The 15,941-nt window shown below is 34.7% G+C and overlaps 1 protein-coding gene across 6 annotated transcripts in view; it reads left to right on the top strand.

Moving 5' to 3' along the window:
• nckap1 (NCK-associated protein 1) overlaps positions 1-15,941 on the top strand; it is a 57,261-nt gene that overhangs the window by 5,515 nt on the left and 35,805 nt on the right. For all 6 annotated transcript variants that reach the window (XM_067409049.1, XM_067409045.1, XM_067409048.1 and 3 more), the window contains exon 2: positions 9,818-9,928. In XM_067409049.1, coding sequence (XP_067265150.1) covers positions 9,818-9,928 — 111 coding nt within the window. The remainder of the gene's footprint in view (positions 1-9,817; positions 9,929-15,941) is intronic.

Below are 15,941 nucleotides of genomic sequence, written 5' to 3'. Positions count from 1 at the left end.
TGTGTATGTCTGACCTTGCTCATTCAGACAAGTCACCGGGGGTCAACCCAATATTAGTCATATTCTGTCATATTCTTGTGTACTCCCATGCACCATATCCATTCGGAATACAATACGGTTGAATGCACTGTGGGAAACTTGACGAACCAGTTCAGTGTTATTGCCCGTTACTTCATTTTGCATTTTTTTTTTTCTGTCAAATTTAGTTGAGGGATTGCTTTTCCACAGGACTAGAAATTGGAATACACGCTTTTGGTAGTCCTGTTGCCTAGCAACTGGCAGGCATTGCACTGAGTGCTGTAAGATCTATGTTGCATTCTGGTGGATACAGAGAGGGAGTTAAGATTTTAGATAGCATTTGATGCTGATTTGAAACTGAATATCTGCCGCTGACATTTTTATTGTTCTTTCTGCTTTGTAATGTTTACTATTTATGTCAAAAAGATTTAATGCTTGTTTTTCATATAGGTTTAAACCTTAAGTAAAACATAATGACCTTCTCATCTTTCCTATGCTTGTGCAGTTTAAGCATAGAATGATAACTAACACTGACTTTATTTTAAACACAAGTTGTATTAAATGCAGTTTGGAATTTGTTTGAGTTCACCGCTAGTATATAGGTTGGTAGCAAAACTGTGTCACAGGAAATGACAGCAGAATACTTCCATGGAAACAACCTCAGGAAGTGTGCCCTTATCTCACAGTGTGTTTAGTTTGACATGAAATCCTCAGAGACCTCTTTTCCACCAACAGAGTCCTGGTGCCAAGCCAGTGCCCAAACCAGGAGCCATTCTGTGCATTTCCACCAAAGGCCAGACAAATGGGCTTCTCAGCCAGCAGATTAGTGAGGTTAACTAGTAGATTTATTTTTTTGCATCTGTAGATATATCCTCTTTACAGTCAAGCACATTCAGAGAGAGATTTTTGGCAGTCTCATGATGTTTTTGGAGCATCCCACCAAGAGTTTTACACGTTTGATATGGCATGTGAAATTTAAATTCGTCCAACTTAAAAAAATAAAAAATAAATAAAACATTTCTTAAGACCCCTGCTTTCTCTTCCTTTGCATTATAGGGCTGGGCATTGACACAAATTCAATTTTGATTCAAAAACATGATTCAATTCAATTCCGATTTGGATTCAATTCTGTTCAATTTCGATTCTTTTGGATCTAAATCAGGTACAGTACATGTCAATTTCAAAATTAATAACTGATTTATATACAAACATTTAATTCCGGAAAATCTGGAATTTTTCATGGCTGATTCATATTTTTTTTACAAATTCTGATACTGGTTGCTAGGGCTGCACAATTAATCAGAATTAACACGAAAACACGCTTAAACCAATTTGGCTTTGTGCAATTATGAAATTGCAAAAAAATAATTCATTTTTTTATGTGCAGCTTGTCAGTGAAGCAAGGTTCTGTGATTAGTAAATGCTGATCCATTTGAAAGCACTGCAAGTTTGTGTCGCTTATAAAGTGCATTTGAAAAAGCAACATGCGTCAAACATTTTTCCAAACATGAGAAACATTTATGAACCTCTTGTCCAACAAAAGACAACATTTAATAACATGTTTTTACTCCAAACTTACTTCATAACATCAGTTGAGTGTTTGAAAACAAACATCTTTGTGAGATGATGTGGCTTCTTACACAGAATACGGCCAAATACTATAGAATAACACAAGACGTGTCACTCGTATTGTTTTGAATGGGAGAAAGTGTAACGCGCAATATGGCGGAATAAGTCCCGCCTTCTAAAGCCAAGAGCCAATCGCCGACTGGTAAAGTCTTCGCGTCACTTCAGCGGCCGTTAGAATCACCGGTTTCTATAGAAGAGACGCGCATTTAGGTCTGCGCATGCGCATTAGCTTGATCCAGCCAGAAAAAAAAAAGTTTTTTTGTCATGATTCGAGCATTTAGAAACTAAATTTATGAGTCGGTTGTTGTTAGATTTCATTGGTGATTTCAAATATCAAATTTAATCGTAAGGTTGACGAACAGTTTTGGAGAATCTGATGTTTCCCCATTCAAAGAGATAGGAGCTGCATGATGCCCAGGATGCCTGAGAGGCGTTTCAAAGATGGCCGCCGAGTGAAATGACTTGTCTTAAAGGGACTTTGATACGGCACACAACATATATATTTCATGGTATTCTATCCAGTGATAAAGGCTATGTCGATTAGCATTGCGTTATAAATTTACTTTATTATGTAAATGCCCGATAAGGCTTGAAGAACTCAGATACCATATATTGTCGTAGCCGTGTGTTTATTAGTCATGTTTAATCAATCAAAGCATTTCAATCTTCTGTTTATTCAACTACAGCGATAGTTTGATGCACATAGAGATTTCCTTGAACGACGTGCATTATCTTACTACTTTTGCGGGGTATATTTGGAGTTTCTGTGCGAGAGCACCTTCTGGCTTTCAGATGGAGCAGCATTTATTAATCACAGAGCTGTATTTTACTGACAAGCTGCACATAAAAAATGCTGCCTTTGCCAAATCATGTGCGGTTTAATTTCGATGAATCGTGCCCTACCAGTTGCCTTTTTTTTTTTTGTCTTTAAGTAAATGTATTTGTTTTTTATTTGCTGCATTTCAGGCCTTTAACAAAACATATATGTAGCCATTTGAAATTAGGGGCAAGCACTGCATTTACAATCCATACATGTAGCATTAGCAGTTGTTTTTGTTTTAAATTAGATTATATAATTTCAAGATTTAAAACAAAAAATGGAATGGTCTGACTTTAGCTTTGTGAAATTATGCGACATCAGACATACCTGCACAAAAACAGCAGATGTACTAAAGGAAAATGCAAAATTACTCTTACGCTTATGGAACAGCAGTGATACAGCGCTTCTCTGGTTACTGCTATACAAAAAGCAGCGCTGCGCTTACTTTATGTTCTCTTTGTATCCGTCTTTGGTGTGTAGGGCCCTATGAAATCTGTTTTATTTTTTCCCAAATTCCTTTTTTTTTTCATTTAATTTTTTCTAGATTTCGTTTTTTTCCGTTTTATTTATTTTTTGGCTCCATTTTAATGGTTAAATTACATTTTAGTAATCAAAAAGCATGTCTACTTAATTGAAATAATGAATTTTGTCCAATTTACCAACAATTTAATAAAAGTTTAACAAAAAAAATAAAAAAATTTTAGGGCCCTATGATAAACGTTTTTTTCTTTCCCCTCAAATTTTATTTTTACCAAATTCTGTTTTCTGGATTCTATTTTAATGGTTTAATTCCATTTTAATAATCAAAAAGTATGTCTAATTAATTGAATTCTTAAAAACAACTATATTTATTAATTAAAAAAATATATTTTTATGATTTTTTATGATTTTTTTTCAGAAGTTCTGTTGTGTATTTAAATTTTTCTGGCAATCAAATTAACGCATACCATTTAATTTATCTTTTAATCACGAAATCAAACAATGTGCTGCACAACAGAGCTTTACTGTTAAAATTAAAACATTGAGACACTGAGATTATTGTTTAAAAATATATTTTAATAATTTATTGTTAAATTTAATTTATCTAAATTCTACTGTACAACAGTAATATGTTTGTCAAGTTAAATCAAACTTTTATTTTGATGGTTTGCCTAGAGCTTTGAGTTTCTCTGTTTATGATGGTAGTTTTCTCAAACGAAGCGGTTAAATGCTGATGAAGTGACTTTCAGAGCAGCTCTGGAGATTAATTTGTGCGTTCATATACTGAGGCGACAGAGGACGAAAACACCGCGAGCGTCGCATGTGCTTCAGCGAGTGGGTGTGAGGTAAATGAAACTGCGCTTCCGCATCATTCATTTCAGAGGCACAAAGGCATGCAGGATTCACATTTAAATAGTCTTTTTGCGGTTTAATATTCACAGACACTAGTCTATATCACGATTTAATTTAAGTGTACTGACCTGCTTTTAATTCATTCATCAAAAATTTGACAAATTCCGTGACATTCCGCGTTATATAGTAAATTCCGTTTTTATGAATGGATTCTGCGATTCCGTCCGCGATTCCGTGATCGTGAAATTATAGGGCCCTAGGTGTGTCCCGTCTCTGGCCTGTGTTAACGTTCTGTTTACAGACTTGCACACAAATGACATTTTGGGAAATAATTGCAATGTAGTTTGTGTGCAAGTCTGGAAAAGAGATTGTCCAAAATAAATCTAAAAACTGATTTATATCCGGTTGACTGGTGCATGTCTCAAATATAAACATTTAAATGGTGGCTGTCATAACTTGTTTTCATGCGGATTTATTCAAACATACATGAAATATAGAAGTATAAATATGTAATCTAGTGCATATATATATCTAAATTCTCTTAAATTTATTTTTTTTAGCTGAATTTGAAAGCTGGGACTTTGCTCATAACAAAAATAACAAAGCACAACGCTTATTGCGAGTTGTTGGATGGAACATTTCTGCTTTACGTTGCACTCTGCCTAGCTGTATCATTATTTTGGTGGAAAAGGGGTAAGAGACAATAGAAGCTGTTGTATTAAGTTCTAGGGGAAAAAAAGTTTCTTTTTCAAAAGCTACAGTTAAACTGAGTTCAAATGATTAAGCACATTTAGTGCGCTACTCGATGAAGTGCTGCACCATCTAGTACTCTTACCTGCTATTACTTCTGATTGAAATGACACAGATAGACAAAGTTCACCTGAATGGATTCAGTCTGAGATCAGTGATGGTCAGCTGTAATTGGCCCTTTGCTCTTATAATTCTGTGCATGAGATGATTTGATGCATTGGAGCAGATAATAATGACATTTTTGTTTGTTTGTTTGTCTGTTTTGTTTGTTTGCTCGCTCTATTTTTGCAGTGTGATTCTGTTCGTCATTCTTTAAGTTCAGATCTGTTTTCAGTTATTTTGTGAACATGTTGACCTTGGTTCCCTTTTACTTGCATGGATTATGTTTCTTTGACTAATCACAAACTTCCTAGTCTTTTCTTGAACATGACGTGAATTCTGAACTCAGCCCACAGTGTTCCTGCTCCCGGAGGAGTGAATTCTGCATGGTGTCAATGTTAGCTCTGGGAACGACTGCCTCTCAATGCACTGTGTGACCCGACTGACCCCTTGCGTCCCTCCTTAGGACCCGAACCAACACACTAACCGGAACGACTTACAATTAGTTCCCAAAGCTAATTTGTTTTGAAGTGAACATGCATGGTAGACATTGGAACCTGTGTTTATGTGTAATTTTCTCTCTTTCTGTTACAATGCTTCCCCCAGCAAGGACAAGTTTGGAAGGTTTGCACAGCTTTTCACCTTCCTAAAATCTCAGTCCCCCCCTTCCCCCCGCTCTCCTACCAGTCTCATGTCCCATGATCTTTCTGTACGCAACTCACAAAAAAGGCCCTTCCCAAACTGTAGCACCAGCAGGACTCTTCTGTTTAACCTTTCTTTAAACAGATTTATTTCTGTTTCTTTAGCGGAGTGATTTTCGTTTTGATTGTTGTTGTTTTTTTGCGATAATGCCAGTCTTACAGATTTTGAGTGGTGAGAGCTGGGCGGTATAGCTAAAAAAATTATTAATTATATCTCAGTATTTTTAGCTGCATTTTGATGATATTTGAAGTATACGTCTATATTTATGGATGTTTTTGTGAGCAGAGGAGCCATCATTTTGACAACCATTTGCTGCCTTCATAGATTCAAAATGTTTATTGCAATCAGTAAAATAGATTTAAAATAAAATCTAAACCGATTTGTTCTAAAATTCAAACAATCAATAGTGTTTGTAAATGTCAAATCAATTAATGTTTATCCATTTTTTTTTTATTATTTTTTTATTTATTTTTTTTTTTTGCTGTACATTATAATGCTATAATCAGTGTTGGGTAAGTTCCTTTAAAAAAGTAATTAATTACTAGCTACTAATTACATCTTCAACAGTGTAATTAGATTATTGTGCTAATTACTCTAAAGAGTATTACATCACTTATTACTAATTACTTTCTATTTAATCCCATATCAACCAATTGAATAAAAGCATAGATGTGAAACTGCTCTTTTAATTCTTTCAAATAAAAAATAAAACAAATGCATAAAATATTCTTGAACTGTCTGACCAAAGTGTTTAAAAGGGAGAAATTTGCATTAAAAACCATATATTTTAACATTAGATATTTAAATTGTGATGTTAAACCCACTTTTGTTTTATATACAATTGTTCTATAGTCTCTACAGTATTTAATGCATTACAGAAAAATTAACAGTAATCCCTTAGATTACTTTCTTAAGGGAGAAGCAATTAAATTACAGTAATTAATTACTTAGTAGCTTAGTAGCATTACACCCAACTAGTGTTGTCAAAAGTACCGACCGCGATACCAAGTCGGTACTGAAATTTTAAAAATGTGACGCTTTGAGCACTGTTGAGCAGATTCGTAAACACCTCTGATTGGCCATTGTGTTCACACGCTCATCAGGTATGTCTGTGAAACACGGGAGTGTTTGAATTTGAAAGCGGGAGCATTTGAAAGCAGGCGTCTATCAGTGGACCGGTCTCAAGCGCTCCCGTGTGTATCTTTGTAAGCGCTTGGTGAAGAGCGTCACAACTGCGTCATGACTGTTTACAATGTTTTTGAAGTGTTGAACATTGTAGCCAATCAGACATATCTGATGAGCGCGTGAACACAATGGCCAATCAGAGGTGTTAAAGAATCCGCTCAGCAGCACATTTTTAAATTTTCAGTAGTGACTTGGTATCGCAGTCGGTACTTTTGACAACACTACACCCAACACTGGTTATGATGCATACATTTCTTTAAGCATCATAATATACAATATAAAATATTGATACATTGTGTTTGAGATGATTAGTTTATGAAAAGTTTGAAAAGTGGAGATGGTCGCCCTTCAAGAAATTAAAATCTTTCAACCATTCAATTTAGCACAATTTAACAGCAAAAGTAATGTGCCAATTATTTTATTTTTTATAAATCACTAATATAGGCAGATTCACAAATATCGCCCAGCCAAATATGTTACTACAAACCTTTGCTTACATTTGTTGGGGTAATAATAAATATTATTAATGCATGAGGCTTATTTTTATTTTTAATTTTTTTCCCCCCTTATTTGTTTGTTTTATTTTTACCATCTTCTTTATTTTCAGCAAGTTTGCTTTTAACTGCAAAGCACCAGTTGGATGTCAGTAGTACTATAAACAAGGAAGAACAAAACTAGCCATAGCCAGCCATTTTTGAGGCATAGTACAGATTCTCTGTGGCTTTATTTATTTACTCCTCTGTGATTGGCTGTGTTAAATTATCAGTGGGCACAGGAGTAATTTAGCTAATGTAAATTTAATGTTAGTGGGTTTCGTTCTGTTACCCTGAGCTGATTGCCGGTTTGCATCATTTCCAGGGCCTGCGTGTAACCCCCGTCAGTTTGCTAGCCATGCGGTGTCTTTTTTTGGGAACGACCTAATGGGCTTCGTAAAAAAACACATGTTGTCTTACAGCACCCAGAGCCTCTGTGTGTTGCCGTGCACACTGGAATGGTCTTGAGGTTTGATGCTGCGTTAGCCGTAGGTGCATGTAAAGCATCATGTAACGTGTCATGTGACCATATACACTGCCCTGCCTCAGCTGCACGTCCACTGACGCGTTCCAGCTCCTTCACTCTGTAAGACACTCACCTCTTACAGAACAGCCAGCCAATCAGACGCACTGTCCAGCAAACCCACCATCTCTCTGTTGCTCTCTCTCCAGGACTGTTTCTGATCATACACTGCTGTCTGTGTTCCACTAACTGCTCTCCAACTTCTCACACAGCACCTTGTCCATTTGAAGAGCATTTTCAATTCTGTCCTCTCTCTTTCTCTTTCCCTTTTTTGTCTGTCCTTCCATTAGGGTTGGGAATCCAGAACTGGTAAAATTTTTTAAACAAACCTGGAACAATGTACTAAAATACAGTAAAGATTATGCTCAACGAAATCATACGATACAAAAAAAAAAAAAACACACATCTATAATAAAAAAAAAATAATAATAATTCTATTGCGCCATACACATTGGTTGTAGTTCGATTCCTGAATTTTTTTATACTTTTTTTTTTTTTTTCTTGGACAGTTAAATCTAGGGCCGGAACTAGCAATTATTTTTTCTATCGATTATTTTTCTGATAAATCGATGATACTATTTATGACAAGATAATATCTATTTATTAGACCTAATTAGGAAAGGTGTTTACCATGGCTGTGCTCAGTCAGTTTTTGGGATTTGCAGTAGATATTGCTTAAAAGTGTGAATCCTGAAATGTTTTGTTCTTTAAAGAGATTAAAGTAGCTGCTTGAATATGTTCATTCCGTTGATGATCAAAACAGTCACAACCGCATTCTAACTAGCCATAGCAGTAAGACAGTATTAAACATGACTGTGTCCATAAAACTTTTTTTATGGTTTTACCACGACTGGCAGCATGTTAATAAAGGGATAGTTCACCTGAAAATGAACATTCTGTCATCATTTACTCACCCTCATGTTGTTCCAAACCCATAAGACTTTCGTTCAACTTCAGAACACAAATTAAGATATTTTTAATGAAATCTGAGCAATTTTTGTCCTTCCATTAACAGCTAAGCAACCACCACTTGAATGATTATATGTGAATAAAAGCCTAAATTACATCTGTTCAGCCTGCAAAAGGATTGTTTCTTCAGAAAATTCGGACTAAACCTCTTAATTCATACGGATTATTTTGACGATTTCTTTATGAACTTTAAGCATCAAAAGTGGTAGTTGCTTAGCTGTCAATGGAGGCACTGAAATCGCTCAGATTTCATAAAAAATATCAATTGTGTTCCTAAGATGAACGACACTCTTATGGGTTTAAAACAACATGAGGGTGACTAAATGATGACAGAATTTTCATTTTTGTGTGAGCTAACCTTTTAAATAAATGAAATATTTCATTAATTGCTTTGTAACCGGTTGCAGAGAGACACTATAATAGTCCAAAATACTTCCACTGCCGTCTGGTCGTTTTGAGGTAGGAGAGCCCTGGGATGTTTTCTTTCCAGAAGCTCAAATGCTTGAAGTTGTGCTGCTGTGGTAGGCCTTTGTCATTTCAGTTTTACAGAGCGTGCAGAGCACCATTTTATTTGGTCTCTGTTTAAAAATTCCCACACTTTAGATTGGGCTCCGTATTTTTGTAATAATGGCTGATTTTCAGCATGCCCGAGAGTCGGAGCTGCCATCATTGGGGATGACCATAAAAAGTGCAACGAATTGACGCATTCCACGCAAATTGACTAATTTGCGTAATTGAATTCTTTGTAATCGTAATTATTTACATTGATGCGTTGTTCCAGCCCTAGATGAATCACAGATGATAGTCATTTTTCTTTCTTTTTATATATATATATATATATATATATATATATATATATATATATATATTATATATAATATATTAGTTAGTAAATAATATAGTTTGATTCAATTATTTTATGCTTCCTAAAAGGTTCTAAGAATCATGATAAAACTGAAATCAATGAGTTCCTTATGATTCCCATCCCTACCTTTCATTCTTTCTGTCCTTCATTCTCTTTCAGTCTCTTCTACATTCTGGCCTTTTCTTTCTTTTTTTTCATCCCCTGCATTTTCTAACTGTGATCAAATCCCTGCACTTTACCTCACTGTTCATCCTCTCTGATCGGTCTCAAACGGTTTGAATATTTGTTTCATTATCAGTGGATTATCAGTCAGTTTTCTGCATATGTTCACAGTGGTGCTGTTAAAGCTGTTGCACGTTTAGCAGTGATGTTTTTTTTCCTGTTCATTGTAGGCCTGTGGAGATCCCAAGGCAAAACCTTCCTACCTAATTGACAAAAACCTGGAATCAGCCGTGAAATTCATCGTCAGAAAATTCCCAGCCGTTGAGACGCGCAACAACAATGTAAGTTATGAATCAAGTATGTTGTAATGACTGAGTGAAGGTTGTGATGTTGATGCTTATATAATATTTTACACATGTAATTGACTATAATTCAATGTTTAATGTATTAAAGGTGCTGCAAGTGATGTTGTTGTTGTTGTTGTTGGGGGTGGGGGGGGTTGCACTTAGCAAAATGGCTAAAACCATTTACTACACCTTTAATCAGTCAAGATAATTGTTGAGTGATACTACTGCATGTTTTCTCCTGCTTCCAGTCACACGTCAGTACATGAGGTTTTAATATCCATGTTTACCAAGGACCATCCCAGTGTTTCAGCTATCGACGAAAAGTATTTTACTGTCATAATATCTGATTATACCCTTCTAAATTAAATCTGGTGCCATGACCCTGATCACATCAGCTATTGTGCAGCACCCTGAAAGGGACTCTTTAATGGCCTTAAACTTTTGAACAGTTTAATTCTAGAAGTACATATAATATTTACTGTATCTGATGTTAGTGGTTGTTCAACAGCAAACTTGTAGAACAGTTCCTCTCTATCAGTGGTTCTCAACCCACCATGAATCATCCTGCTCTCACCTTGGAAGTTTGCTGAGGCTGCCTAGTGGGCCCCAGTCCCCTGGTTGAGAACTGCTGCTCTAAATGATGACACTACATCTTTTAGCAAATATACAACTTTGTATACATCTTCTGAGCTGATATTAAAGGGTTAGTTCACCCAAAAATGAAAATTACCCCATGATTTACTCACCCTCAAGCCTTCCTAGGTGTATATGACTATCTTCTTTCAGACGAACACAATTGGAGATATATTCAAAAATATCCTGGCTCTTCCAAGCTTTATAATAGCAGTGAATGGGGGTCCCAATTTTGAATCCCAAAAACACGGCTCTGGGGTTTAATAAAGGCCTTCTGAAGCGAAGCAATGGGTTTAAAAAAAAAAAAAAAAAAAAAAAGAAGCCATATTTAAAACTTTATTGACTATAATAATTAACTTATGGCCATACGCATCAATTTGCGGCAGAAGAGTAACCCCTGACCCGTTGCATGACGCAATGACGAATGTGGAAGTGCAGAAGATAGAGCAAAACAAAACACTGGTCACGAATTAGAAGTCTAAAATGAGAAATTTTATAAAGAAATGTCAGAGGATTTCGATATAAGAAAAGAGGAACTTGAGTTTGTTGGACAGCCCTATTTGATTAAATCGCGAGAGGCATCTAAGCCTGCGTTACTCCTACATTCTGTGTCATACATTTTGTCAGGGGCTACCCTTGCAAATTGACTTTTTTTCTGTTTCAGCACTTTTAGTCTCCCATCTGATTGCCATCATACCCCCTCGAACACCATAGTCGCCAAGCCCAGTCCTTTCTGTAATGCTTTGTTGCCATTGCCACAACCCTGAACATCTCTGAAGCATGTTTACCATGCTGTTCATGGGTTCCCATGGTGCTCATTCCTCAACCATCAGAGAGTGATTCAAACATCACTCCTTATGGTCATGGAACATGGAGGTTTAGTTTGAGATCATTGTAAAAACACTGTTTTGTCATGCAGCCCAATTTTTTTATTTTTCAAATGTTTGATGTAGTGTCAGTCATAGAACATAAGGTGATGTCCTCATGAGAGGGGCTTTCCCAGATCTGTCTTTCTTTCCAGGAACCTTTGGCCACACTTAACTTGACCACAACACCACAAATAGGATTAAGCTATTCTTAACATGGAATCATTTTGTGTGGATCAGTCCATATAACCCAGAGAGGAGATGCAATCACCATATCTTTTTTGGTTTTTATCAGATCAGGAAATGACATCCGTTCAGCCCATGTTGCTTTAGGAATGTAGGCGTGTTGTAGTTTCACACCTCTACTTGTTTTGGTCCTGCATTCCTGCTATTACAGTCACTGATCTGATGTGCACATCTCAAATGACTACTGTGGGGTAAAAAAGAACATTTTTCCCCCTGGTTATTTGTCTCAGATACACCTTTTCCACCAACAAGATCCTGGTGCCAGAGCCAGTGCCTATTCTGACACAATTCTGCGCATTGGAAAATTTGCCCCTTTAACCCTGATGATCTTAGAACATAGTGAGTGGGATAATAAGTATTTTTAAAACACAAAACAAAACTAAACCACTCCTATTATAATCCACAAAGTTGCCTACATTGGAAGCACCCGAATGTTGCTAATTGATGCACATTCAGTTGAAAAACGTAAACTTTAATTCAAAAGTCATTTGTGTGAATTGAGTGCTAAAAAATGTTTACATAACTTCTGATGCTAAATCAAAGCATGTGATGGTATAAAGACAGATCAGATACATTATAGTTTGACTCTCAAGTAAATGGAAATTTGTGCAGGTCCTGAATGCAAGCTCTTGAATTTTGGAGGAAAAGAGGTAAAGATGACATTTAGCCTGGATTTTTAATAATAAGCCACAGATGTTTTGGGGAAAACACAGGAAAATCATCAGCATCATGACATCAATCATTTGTCTTAATTTATTTAATGGGATTGTCTCATAACAAATTAACCAAACACTTCTTCATGTGTGCTATTAAATATTATTTTTATATATGCATTTCATGTCTCAAGTGTGTTTTGTGTTCATTTTTCATTTTGGTCCCACTGTATTAACCAACCACCATGTCCTTTTGAAGTATATTTCAGATGCTGCTTTGCCTTCTACTTTGTGTTAAAGATGTTTAACTGCTTCTCGCAATGATGTGGAGCTGTGTCATGTTTAACTGTGTTTGAGTTGCCTTTTAGTGTTTTATATTTCCTTTTTTGTTTTTTGCATTTTTTGCATGCTTAACATGGCTATTTTCTGGATTATTCTTTTGGTAAGTTTGGACTCCATGTGGAGTCCCATTTGCTTTATTTAGTTCCTGCTCTTATGTATATGTAGTTTAACATTTCAGTTGTACTCACATATATATGTCAGTATTTCAGTAACCTACATGGACAAAAGGAATCTCAGATGTGCCCTTCAAATAACTCTTAAAATTCAAAGCCTGTTAATTCTATTCATTTGGAGTAGCTGTGAAGTAATATTTGACTACTTATTGGGATGTGCTCTGAACTTCCTTTGAGTCTGTTACTGCATGGTTACATGTTCTCTTCAGTATATTTATCCACTCTATTCAAAAAAAAAAAAAAAAAATATATATATATATGTAATGAGGTTTAGCCCATTGTGCACAGCATCACATAGTTTTGCCCCAACACACTTTAATTGGAAAAGAGCGGAGATGGTGATCATGAAACTTTTTGAACTTCAAACTATACCATTTATAAAAAAAAAAGAAAAAAAAAAAGGAAAAAATTGTAAATAAAATAAAATAAATAAATAAAAATGTATCTTTGGTATTCAGTTTACTTGGTTTTGGTGGAAGAATCTCATGAAACCTGCCAAGAACATGTCCAGGTTGTGTAGTAACCCAGAATCCAACGAGAGAAGTAAAAAAAAATAAATAAATTACATATTGCTTAAATGAAATAAAGCCTATTTTTGTTTTGTGATATTATTTTATAATTTTATTTTTATTATGACAATTATTTTTATAATGACAATTAATTCCCACCAATCCTCATGACTATAATGCAATAATATATTTATTTTAATTAATAAAATTGATAAAGAGCTATAAAGTATTATTAAAAAGAAAATAATTTAATTGAAATATTTTTTTATATGTAATAAAAATAATCTACTGAATAATGGAAATATAGAAGTTTAAATAAAAAACTATAAAAAGGATATTACACATTTTTGTAAAAAAAAAAAATTACCAATTTCTGTTAAAGTTAAATATTATCAATGCCCAAAATCTTAAAAATCTTTAAAAACAGGGTTCAGTTTTTTATGCAGATTAAAATTTCTTCTTTTTTTTAATCTTTTGATTTTTAAGTGAAAAGTGACCATAACATGTTTTTGTAAGATCCTACATATATCACAGTTCAATCTCCCTCTCTGCTGTTTTTCATATCATCTCTACCTCATATAGGTCTACAGTATCTGAATACCAGACCCATGTTACATTTAACCTCTTGATCTAGTGGAATTATATACTTTAGAAGGATAGGATGTGAATCTATATATAGTATGTAGGGTGGGGATGCTGTGGTTTGATGGATTTTGTATTTTCTGCTTATACATAGTTTCTCTGATATTGGGCTTTATGGGTATCTGCAGTGCATCATTAACTATAAGCTCTAACCTGGTTTTCTGGAAATCCTGATAGATACTAAGGATTCTGTCACTAACTTGATTCTAGAGCACATTTGCACTGCCTAGAGAAAATGACAATTCTTCTCAAATAATGCAGTTTTTCCATTTGAATTGAGTTTTTCCTCTTTTGAACAAGTATACAATATTATCTAAACATTACTAAAAGACAATGATATTAGCAGCACATTATGAATCAAATATAATATAGATGTGCATGCCTGAAATGAGGTCAAAAAATGTTATTTTGCGTACCTTCCCAGGTGCAATGCATTTTTGCTCTAGAATTGCAAAAACCGACAAGACAACCAAGGGGAAAAGGCTTGTGCGTGTCAGGACTTGATGCAGGGTTCATTCACTAGTTTGACTGTCAAAAACAAAATCTGAGAAATGCTGTCTTTGACGGGACTCAACAATAAGGATTCTTTTCTGCTGTACTGGTCGAGTTTACTTGCCCTGTCAACATTTAACTGCCTCTGCAACATAAATGATAAATAGCTATTTTTAGAAACCTACTTTGTATGTTCTGAATTTATATATCTTAATTTACATATTCAGATATTTTTATTAGTGCTGTCAATCTATTAAAAAAATTAAATAACCACACATTTTTCTGTAATTGTGATTAGTCGCAATTAAAAACTTATATAATTTTTTAATATTTCATATTGTAATAATTCAGTTTCTCCCCAAATTAATGTAGAAACAACTTAAAGACCATATATTTAAATATTTGTTTAATGGTATATTTTTATGAATAAAGACCAGTATCACTGATACTAATACTGGTACTGATTTTTTTTTTAAACAACAATTATAGACATTCAACATTAGAGTATAACTAAATGCTCTCAATTTCAACATTTATTAGGCCTTAAATTACTTTTTATTTAAGTAAACTTCAAACAATCTTCACATAAACCCATTATAATGTAATATTTAACTGTGGCCTTCCTACCTGTCTAACAGGAAATATACAGAAATTGAATAAAGTTATCAAACACTTTACAGTCTTCATTGCATTAATTATAAATTGAATATAAATGAATCCTTATTTAAAGCTACAATTTTCTCTTTTACCTTTGTTCTTTGATTAACATTAATGACAGACATCACAGTAACTGGTTTATTAAGCTGCTGTGACTTTAAGACCTGCCACTGCCGAACATGACACGGATCTGACGCGCAGTTCATTTTCTCAAAACTCTTTAAGTTAATTTATAATGATATTTAAGTCATTTAAGTCTGCTCTTATGAGGATACTCAACAAAACGGCAAAATTATGTGTCGTTTTTTTCAAGCGCGAAAGAGAACTCGATACTGGCATGCATCTTTCGGTGCGCACGAGTTGTTTGTGCATAATATGGAAAGCCAGGAGGTTCAACATGTATTTTACTTGTTGTTCATGTGTTAAAATTCATGTATTTTTGAACCATTTGGCTTTCCATATGTGTGTGACAGACGTTTTGAGACATTCACAGACAGCGCATTCTCGTTTGTCTTGTGCCGCTTGAATGGTTTAAAAACATTTGCACGAATAAGAGCGTGATCATATAATGTAACACTAGCCAAATTCTGACAGAAAAAACATGCTGCGTTAAATTTTTTTTAACGAGTTAAACTGAAATTAATCGCATGCATTAAAGCGCTAATTTTGACAGCTCAAATTTTTATACATGATGTAACTCCATGACAGGTATACATTCATAAACACAAGATTGCTGGAAAACAGTAGCATATGCATCAAACATTACTTTTTTTTTTTTTTTTTTTTAAAACAAG

This window comes from Chanodichthys erythropterus, chromosome 14, assembly GCF_024489055.1.
Source record: "Chanodichthys erythropterus isolate Z2021 chromosome 14, ASM2448905v1, whole genome shotgun sequence".
Taxonomy (NCBI): Eukaryota; Metazoa; Chordata; class Actinopteri; order Cypriniformes; family Xenocyprididae; genus Chanodichthys; species Chanodichthys erythropterus.
Note: the sequence above shows the minus strand (reverse complement) of the source record. Positions and strands in the feature narration are given on the sequence as shown.